This window comes from Bidens hawaiensis, unplaced genomic scaffold (genome assembly GCF_021521415.1).
Source record: "Bidens hawaiensis isolate Kalapana, Puna unplaced genomic scaffold, B.hawaiensis_p1.1 tig00006667_1, whole genome shotgun sequence".
Taxonomy (NCBI): Eukaryota; Viridiplantae; Streptophyta; class Magnoliopsida; order Asterales; family Asteraceae; genus Bidens; species Bidens hawaiensis.
The window spans coordinates 1,160,771-1,170,926 of record NW_027491452.1 but is presented as its reverse complement, the minus strand read 5'-3'; the positions used below and the strand labels follow the sequence as shown (position 1 = coordinate 1,170,926).

Sequence of the window (10,156 nt, the reverse complement as noted above, 5' to 3'; positions counted from 1 at the left end):
AACAACGAGAAACCCGAGTCAGTCAAGGGAGTCAAGCTGATAAAGCAAAGACCCCTGAAAATAATAATTTACTGCCTGAAGAATACATTGGAGAAATTCGTGATATAATAAAAGAAACAGTTTCTCCATAAATCAAAGAAGCTGTGACTCCTCTAATAAAAATTGTTCAAGACCACACCGCGAATTCAAAAAGTGTGGCTAGGTCAAAATCAAGATCAATTAAACAACCAAGTCATAACATATCTGTTCATTCTAAACCAAAAGATTCAAAAAGGATGAGGGATGATAAAACAAAGGAACTGAAAGATAAGGGATACGAGAGTTCTACCGCTGAATATGAGCCAAGACAAACAAAGAAAAAGAAAGTCAATACGGGGTGTACGTTTAAGGACTTTCAAGTATACAAACCGAAAGAATTCTATGGGGATAAGGGTGCGATTGTTACTCTTTGTTGGCTCGAGGAAATGGAGTCAATAATTATTATCAGTAAGTGTACCGAAGAGGAGAGTATCCAGTACTCGTCTCAGATGTTTAAAGGAGAAGTGCTGGAATGGTGGAATACGTTGATAGACGTAAAAGGAAGAAGCAATTTGTATAATCTTGAATGGGAAACGTTTAAAGAACTGATCAAACAAAGGTTCTGCCCGATACATGAAGTTGATCAAATTCAGACCAAGCTATGGAACCACAAGGTTATTGGCACCAATATCAAGGAATACAACACTAAATTCCTTGAGTACTGCAGGCTTGCTCCACATCTTGTTACTCCCGAATATAACAAAGTGACTCGATATATTTATGGTTTGCCAAAGGAAATCCGTGATCATGTGAGATCACACATGCCTGCAACAATCGAGTCTGCTATTGAGCTTGCTGGATATTTGATGGATAGTATGATTAGAAATCGAGAGGATGAAAGGAAGATGATGACTGAGAAGAAGCGTGAAATTGATGAGAAAAGAAAGTTTGAAAAAGGGAAGGAGAGGTCGGCCGCATTTAACCGAACTATGTGTAAAAACAGTGGTAAACGACATGATGGGATGTGTTTGAAGCCTACACCGAAAGTTGATGTTCGCAAGTTTGATCCATATTCAACCTGCAACTTTTGTAAACGACCGGGACACAAGGAGGAGGATTGTAGGAAGAAATTAATCGTCTGTTTTGATTGTGGTGAGAAAGGACACTTTAGTGCGGAATGTACTAAAAGGAAGCCGGCAGTTGGAGGCGCCAGTGGTAGTGGTGCCAGGAATGAAGTCAAGAGGGGAAATGCCCGTGCATTCATGCTTAACACTCAGAAGGCGGGAGAATTACCAGACGTGATTACTGGTACGTTTCTTATCAATAATGTTTATGCTAGAGTATTGTTTGATTCAGGAGCTAATCAAAGCTTTATGGATTATAAGTTTTGTAGTCTATTGAATGAATCTCTAGCTAAGTTAAGTAAGCAATATGAAGTAGAAACGGCTAATGGGTCATTAATCCAAATATCTGAAGTATTAAATAGTTATATTACCTTAGCCGGATATGAAATTCCAGTGCAATTATAACCAATGGAGTTAGCTGGATTTGATGTTATTTTAGGGATGGATTGGTTAGCCGCTAACCAAGCTCGAATACTATGTAACGAAAAGGCTATTGAAATTCTAACTCCAAACAATAAAATGATTCGTATAGCTGGTGATAAAGAATCTGGTAAAGTAGGAATCATATCAAAAATAAAAGCTAGTCATTGTTTGGGAAAAGGTTGCTTAGCATTCATGGCTTATGTAACCAAGGAGCCCGAGCCTAAGAAACTAGAAGAGGTCCCAATTGTCACTGAATTCAAGGATGTATTTCCTGACGAGTTACCTGGAATTCCACCAGATCGAGATGTGGAGTTCAGAATCGACTTAGTTCCAGGAACAGCTCCAATTGCTAAATCTCCTTATAGATTAGTACCAACTGAGATGAAGGAGCTGAAAAAGTAGTTAGATGAGTTATTGGAGAAAGGATTTATACGACCAAGTTCTTCACCCTGGGGAGCTCCAATATTGTTTGTTAAGAAGAAAGACGGATCAATTAGAATGTGCATTGATTATCGTGAGTTGAAGAAAGTCACGATCAAGAATCGATATCCACTCCTGAGGATTGATGATCTTTTCGATCAATTACAAGGTGCAAGTTGTTTTTCCAAGATTGATCTTAGATCCGGGTATCATCAACTGAAGGTTCAGGAAGAAGATATATTCAAGATTGCATTCAGAACCCGATATGGACATTATGAGTTCACTGTTATGCCTTTTGGACTCACTAATGCTCCGGTAGCTTTTTGGATATGATGAACCGAATCTGCAAACCTTACTTGGATAAGTTTGTTATTGTCTTTATTGATGACATTCTTATCTATTCCAAGACGAAAGAAGAACACCAAGCTCATTTGAAAACCATACTTGAAACATTAAGGAAAGAGAAGCTTTATGCCAAATTCTCAAAATGTGAATTTTGGTTATCTGAAGTACAGTTTCTTGGACATATTGTTAATAAGAAAGGTATTCAAGTAGATTCGGCAAAGATTGAAGCTATTAATAAATGGGAGAAACCCAAGACTCTGACTAAAGTAAGAAGTTTTCTAGGGTTAGCAGGCTACTATCGGAGATTTATACACAATTTCTCACGAATAGCGGTTCCATTGACATCATTGACCCGCAAATCTGTTAAATTTGAATGGGTACCGAAGCAAGAAGAGGCATTTGAAACTCTTAAACAGAAACTGACAAACGCACCTATCTTAGTCTTACCTGAAGGACAAGATAATTTTATTGTATATTGTGATGCTTCACATACAGGAATGGGATGTGTTTTGATGCAAGGGAAGAAGGTAATTGCTTATGCTTCACGACAATTAAAGGTTCACGAGCAACATTACACCACTCATGATCTGGAGTTGGGAGCTATAATTTTTGCACTAAAGTTATGGCGACATTATTTATATGGTGTAAAGTTTATAGTTTATACTGATCACAAAAGTCTGAAGCACATATTCGATCAGAAAGAATTGAACATGAGACAGATGTGATGGATGGAAACGTTGAATTGATTATGATTGTGAGATAGCTTACCATGAAGGTAAAGCTAATGTGGTAGCTGATGCTTTAAGTAGAAAAGAGCACGAAAAGCAAAAAAGAATACGAACTTTGAGGTTAGAACTCAAAATTGATCTATTAACTGAAATTAAGGAAGCTCAGAAATTGGCATTAGAAGAAAATAACATAGAGGCTGAAAAAGAAAATGGAACAATAGATCAATTAGTTAAGGGCAATGATGATATACTCATATTAGGGAAAAGAATCTGGGTACCAATGGTGGGAAAATTGCGAGAGAAGATATTAGAGAAGCTCACAAATCCAAGTATATGATGCATCCGGGTAGTGATAAGATGTATCATAATCTTAAGGATGATTATTGGTGGATTGGAATGAAGAAAGAAATTGCTCTGTATGTGGCAAAATGTTTAACATGTTCAAAGGTCAAAGCCGAGCATCAAAAGCCATTAGGTTTGTTAAAACAACCTGAGATCCCGATTTGGAAATGGGATATGATAACCATGGACTTTATTATGAAGCTACCAAAAACCAATTGCCAAAATGATGCAATTTGGGTTATTGTTGACCGATTGACGAAGTCGGCTCATTTTATTCCAATGCAAGAATCTTATAGCATGGATAAACTGGCATGATTATACGTTGAGAATATTGTATCATTACATGGTGTGCCGTTGTCAATCATATCTGATAGAGATAGTCGTTTCACTTCTAACTTCTGGAGAAGTTTTCAAAAAGCAATGGGCACGCAGTTAAATTTGAGTACTGCTTATCATCCACAAACAGATGAACAAAGTGAGAGAAAAATTCAAACCTTGGAAGATATGCTTCGCGCTTGTGTTATAGATCTAGGTGGAAGCTGGGATACTCACCTAGCGTTGATGGAATTTTCGTATAATAATAGCTATCACACAAGTATACAAATGGTTCCATACGAAGCACTATACGGACGAAAATGTAGAACACTTGTGTGTTGGTCTGAAATTGGTGATAATCAGTTATCAGGTCCCGATATTGTTCAAAGAACAACTGACCAAGTAATACAAATTCGAGAAAGATTGAAAGCAGCACGTGATAGACAGAAGAGTTATGCTGATGTAAGACGAAAACCATTAGAATTAAAAGAAAGAGACAAAGTGTTGCTTAAAGTATCACCTTGGAAAGGTGTGGTTCGTTTTGGAAAGAAAGGGAAGCTAGTCCGCGTTTTGTTGGACCATTCAAAATTGTGGAAAGAATTGGTCCTGTAGCTTATCGACTTGAGTTACCAGAAGAAATGCAAGGAATCCATGATGTATTTCATATATCGAACCTACGAAAATGTCTAGCTAATTAGACACTTGCTATGCCTCTAAGGGATGTACAAGTAGATGAGAAACTCAATTTTGTAGAGAAGTCGATACAGATTGAAGATAGTCAAATCAAGTTTCTAAAACGCAAAAGGTTGAAATTGGTCAAAGTAAGATGGAATTCCCAACGTGGTCCGGAATTCACTTGGGAACTTGAGTCCGAGATGAAACGAAAATATCCACATATCTTTGTATAAATCTCGAGGACGAGATTTTGCTAAAGGTGGGGAGGATGTAACACCGTGAAAATACCCCATCTAGTTTTGGGCTAAAAATGTCAAAATTATAAGTTAAAGGACTAAAAGTGTAAATTCTGAAAGTTAAAGGACTGAAAATGAAAATTTTGAGTTTTTAGACCCATCACGCTAAGCGATGATCCCCTGACTAACTTCATCGCGCTACGTAACAGAGAATCACACAATTCAAGAAAAAGGTAGGCGTCGCGCTACGCGACGAAGAAACTCATTGGTCTCATCGCGCTACGCGATGACCAGGTTAAGTAACCCGGGACACGTGGCCAACCACGTTTCAACACGTGGAAGCTTCTGATTAATTGCGGCGTCGCGCTACGCGACGGCCTTAGGGAAAAGGCCATCGCTCTACGCGATGGTCTGCAACACTCGCCTATAAAAGGGCAGCTACGGGTTCAAGCCAATGCATCTCGTTTTCACCTTCATTTCACATAGTTAACCTTGGTAAGCGTGCAAGAGAGTTTCGAGGTGCCGTGGGCTGTTTTTGCGAAGAGACGAGGTGTCTTTGCGCTATTTAACGAGCTGTCGATCATATAAACGAAGTACAAGCCGAACCGCTGCCGATTTCTTAGCCCTTAAGTCTCGTCGAGCCGATTAAGGTAGGATTAAGGATAAGTTACTTTTCTAGTTACTTTAAATATCTAGTTATAACTTAGTTAAGAGTATAGTCGTTAAACTGTTATTATTTTCCAAGAAATGTTTTATAAAGTAAAGACGTTGCTTCCACGTGAAGTAATGTTATCAAAACTATTATTTTGACGAGCATGTAGTAACTGGAAGGGGGGTATCATTAGTAGACTCTTCTTGCCTAAGGAAAACAATTCGTACAAATCCCAATCAACTGCGGGACCCGTTTGCTTACCTGGAGAAGTTTGCCAACGTGATATCCTTTATTAGGCCAAAGCGTGCTATTCCAAACATCATATGTAAATTCAAAGTATTTTTATAAAACGAATATATAACTATACTAAGGTTAGGTCAGAATTAAGAGTCTGCTGATCAGACCTCGAGTCTGCTGAACTGAATCATTCATTAAGTCTGCTGATCAGACCTTGAGTCTGCTGAACTAAAACAGACTTAAAGTCTGCTGAATAGTATCACTAGATACTTATGCATGCCTATTATGAATACAGGTTGTTAAGCATACTGAGAAGAGGAGTTTGATATTATCCACTGACATACGAGGTGAACACGTTAACCTTTTACTGTCTGAACTGATTTTACTCTTGTAATAGACAGGTTGTTTATTACAAAGAGTTTGATAAATGTTTGCATGAGATATAATCTCTAAAATCTTTATAATACAAAATAGATAATAAAAAGCAACTCAGACCGAATACACATGTGTCTGGTTCCAAACATAACTGATAGTTGGCATACAAAACCAAGTCAGTCATAACCGGTTCTCCAACAAGATTATATAGCCTAGGGGAAGGTTGTCTCCGAACAGGGGCTATATACTCGGGGAACCTTTGAACTTTGTGTGTAGGGCAGTGGTACAAATCCCAGGAATGGACAGGCATTCCTGTTGAGTTTGTGAAACAGAAAACTATGATTGTATTTAACGACTGTTATAAATGTTTTATCAAGTCAACGTTTCACCAGCATATAGCTGACGTGTTTTTCGACCCTTGCAGGTAACTAGATAATAGATGATATACAAGGATTGGAGTCATAGAAGATCGCTCGAGATGGCTCGTTTTTGAATATTACAAATCCTTGTATTATTAATATCACGATTTTGTAAAACTGAAACTCGGTTGTATAATTCCCGAGTAATTTTGATAATGTAAATTAATATTTTAATATTTAAAGACTTCCGCTAAAATAAACTCGCTACTCTGATATATATTTACAAAACAGGTACCAACTGATGGTCATAGTCCTAGGCCATAGATTGGGGTGTGACAATTCGATTCTGGACACTTGTACCCGTGTTTGGGACTTTTAAACCTTAAACTTTTTCCGCTATTATTTACTCTGAACTTGTTTTAAATACAAAGAATTGTTTGGTTTTAAATTTTTGTGAAATTGTGGATGTGATTACCAACTATAGGATTCCCGGGATTCGGGGTCATACAAGTTGGTATCAGAGCCATGGTTCGAGGGATCCGAGCATTCTCGAATGCTTGGACTCGAACTGTAAAAGGAAAGACTAGAAATGCCAACCGCGAGTAACTGCACACCAAGAGGTAAATTTTACATTTGTTATTCATTTTTATAAGCAATAGAGTTCTATTATGTGCATATTTGCTTAAATGTTAGATGGGATGCTAATATGGTTGGGGCAGGGGGTACTTAGGATGGGCGGGTAAAGTAAACAATTAATAACACTTGATCAACGTTATTAGGAGTTCACCATTACCTACCATGTTCTAAATACTACTTGTGTCTGACCGTGTCATGATTCTGTCTTTGTAGGAATAGGATATGGCCCATACCCGTTCGGCAAAGAGGGGTCGTCCTAGTAGTCGTTGTCGTAGGCCACGTGCCGAGACTGAGAGAGAGAGAGCCCGACTCCGCAGCAAGAAGGTACCCCGATTCAAGGAGAGGAGGATAACCCCGCTTTAAGCCCCGCTATACGCGCGGCCATCGCATATGAGGTTTATCAGGTTCTCTAGAGCGTTATTCCCGAGATTGTTGCTGAGGCGATTAGGGTTGCAAAGGAGTCCATGGTTGGTAAGGGTGCAAATAAGCAGGGAAAGGCTCAAGAGGCTCGGGTTGATGACGAGGTGGTGGTGTCAAGTGAGAAGGAGGAGGAAGTTCGTGCGTTTAGTGTATCTTCTAGAGGTTGTTCGTATGGGGATTTCAAGAAGTGCGACCCTCCCGCTTTCGATGGCACTAAAGATGCGTTGGCAGCTCATCAGTGGGTTAGAGAGATGGAAGCCGTCTTGAGGGTTAGTAAGTGCAAAGAGGAGGACATGGTGAATTATGCTACTGCCTCGTTTCATTCCGAGGCTTAGCTCAGGCTATGGGTAATCATTCTGTTAGGAGAATGGCTTGGGAAGAGTTGAAGCAGTTGGTTATCGATCATTTTTTCCCTCCGCATGAATTAGATAAGATGGAGCAGGAGTTCCTAGTTTTAGAAGCGGGTGATATGTCACATCGAGAGTATACTACAAAATTCAACCAAATGGCTTGCTTATATCCCGATCTAGTTACACATGAAGATAAAAGGATCAAAAATTACGTGAAGGGTCTTCCGGTAGATGTTCGTAGGGGTGTGGTGACCACAAGCATGAGCTCTTTCCATTCGGTGGTTACCCTAGCAGGTACATTGTATGAACAAAGAGAGATGGTGAGCCCAACTGAATCTGGAAAGGACTGGAAACCGAGCTCTAACTCCAATGGCAAACATTATGGGGGAAATGATTCTGTGTCGGCTGGGAAGAAAGCGAGGACGGAGACGGCGGATCGTAAGAGTAAGGGGTATAACAATGGATGTAGAAAGTGTGGGAAGTCGCATCAAGGGGACTGCAGGCCTGGGGCTATGCCCTGTTTTCGTTATGGGAAGACTGGACACGCCAGCTATGAGTGCCCGACTTTGATTTGTTTCCGATGTAGGGGGTCTGGACATTTAGCGTCAAATTGCATCAACAGTAGGGTGGGGGAATCCGAGCAGGGGACTTCCTCGAGGGGGAAAATGGAAGAAAGACCGAAGGTTAAGGTGAGTGCCTTTAGTATCTCGACGAAGGAGGCAAAGGAGGATGCGGACACCATTTCAGGTAACCCTTGTAATCGTTTTCTGTGTATGATGTAATGTTTTGAATTGTCGCAACCCGCGCTTGTTCTTGTGTAGCGGGATTCGGGGACGAATCCCATTCTTAGGGGAGTAGACTTGTAACGCCCGTTAATTTCCGATAAAAAGGTTTAACCTTGTAGTGTTGTGTACACCTTCCGGGCTTGACCCGGCATTCTCCCGAGAGCTCCTTGCCACCCTCGTAAACGTATCTTATTTAACTTTCTTACAAGTTCACCCATTGTTAAAGTAGAGGGACTAGGATGTATTATTGTTATTATATTATAAAAAAAAACATAAACCTAAACCCTAACCCAACCCTTACACCGATCGGCGCCCCCATCCCCCTCTCTTCTCAATTTTCGTGCAAGACCAGCCCGTCTCCGGCCATCCAAACTTCAATTCCAGGTCGGTATTAAATGTCTAAAACTCTTTTTCACCTTAATTCCTCCATATGGCGCGCTTATTCGTCGAAATTCGGTTGTTTTTAGGCTTATCGGGTGGCTGTCCAATTGGGCAGTTTCGGGGCTGTTTCGGCTAAGGTTTTTGCACCACAATCTTCCTAGGTATGTCCTATATAACATACTAATATTTCATGGTCAGTGGAATTGGTTAGGTCAGCCAATTGTTAATAGTTTGAAAACTAGGATTCGGTTGACTAGTTTGTGAGTTGTTGTGTTTAACGCGTTGTTTGAGGGAAATGACAACCAATTTGAATGTTGTAGACTCGGCATGATATGTTGGCTGTGAAAAACTGATTTTTTTTGAGTATTTGGGTTGAATTGGTTGTCGGTAACTTAAACGGGTCGGTACGGCGCGAATTCGCGTTTATTGGTAGTTTGTGCATCGTGCTTGCGAATTACCGACCCATCCAACTCATGTAGCGTCGTGTGGACTTGTTGGTTGTGATTTTACTAAATTTGGTCTACACGGGGCTGAGTTGATAGCTAAGTGCATAAACAACCCGTTAACGCGTGTATTCGATAAAACTAACAACTTTCGGGGGTAGTTTGGAAATCCTTTGTCTCCGGAATTAACTAAGGGTGGTTTTGATAAATACATGGCCTTGGGGGCTGATGTAATTGAATTTGGTAACATCAAGACTCTAGGTCAATCAAATCAAGTCAGAACGTGTCGTAGGATAAACGAGTCGGTACGTTTAGTTAGTAATCTTTGTGTGCAATCCGACAGGCTTGTAAACTGTGAATTGGCTTTGAAGTTCTCAAACTCTTTGGTGTTAATGTGGCTCGTTTCAGGTGAGTTCATGATGCCCTTTTTACTCTTTTTACGTTTTGGGCTAGCATATACACCGAAATACAAGTTTTATACGATTTTACTCGTTACAACGATTTGAATGGTATTACATGGTCTTACTCGTGATTGTGCATTTTGAAAGCTATATTTGAATTATTTGCTACGCTTTAGGATATTTTAGACTCGTTTATGGTCTTATATCCTTTAAGGTTACATACGTCGTTGATGGTCTAGACTGGAGGAAGTTAACAGGCTTGTTAGAAATTGAATACGAGTAGACCTATTTACTTAGCTCACGTTGGGATGATATATATATATATGTATGTATGTATGTATGTATGTATGTATGTATGGAGGTATGTATGTATGTATGAGTATGTGTTACCTTATAGCCTATGGTTGTGTGATGAGATTTAGTTCCTCGTGACTAAGAATGATGTGAGTAGGCTTATTGATGTGTGTGTGCATGGTGATCACGGCCGGGTC

The 10,156-nt window shown here is 39.8% G+C and overlaps 2 protein-coding genes across 2 annotated transcripts; both read left to right on the top strand.

Moving 5' to 3' along the window:
• Positions 1 to 275: 275 nt before the first annotated feature.
• Positions 276 to 1,547, top strand: LOC143633307 (uncharacterized). Its single transcript, XM_077101630.1, has one exon. The coding sequence runs from the start codon at positions 276 to 278 to the stop codon at positions 1,545 to 1,547; it is 1,272 nt and encodes a 423-aa protein (XP_076957745.1).
• Positions 1,548 to 1,550: 3 nt separating this feature from the next.
• Positions 1,551 to 1,967, top strand: LOC143633305 (uncharacterized). Its single transcript, XM_077101629.1, has one exon. It carries the CDS (start codon positions 1,551 to 1,553, stop codon positions 1,965 to 1,967), a length of 417 nt encoding a protein of 138 aa, XP_076957744.1.
• The last annotated feature ends 8,189 nt before the right edge of the window (positions 1,968 to 10,156 follow it).

What these genes read in the sequence shown, in the direction of transcription:
- LOC143633307 (XM_077101630.1), top strand. Translation starts at nt 276, where the DNA reads ATGAGGGATGATAAAACAAAGGAACTGAAAGATAAGGGATACGAGAGT.
- LOC143633305 (XM_077101629.1), top strand. Translation starts at nt 1,551, where the DNA reads ATGGAGTTAGCTGGATTTGATGTTATTTTAGGGATGGATTGGTTAGCC.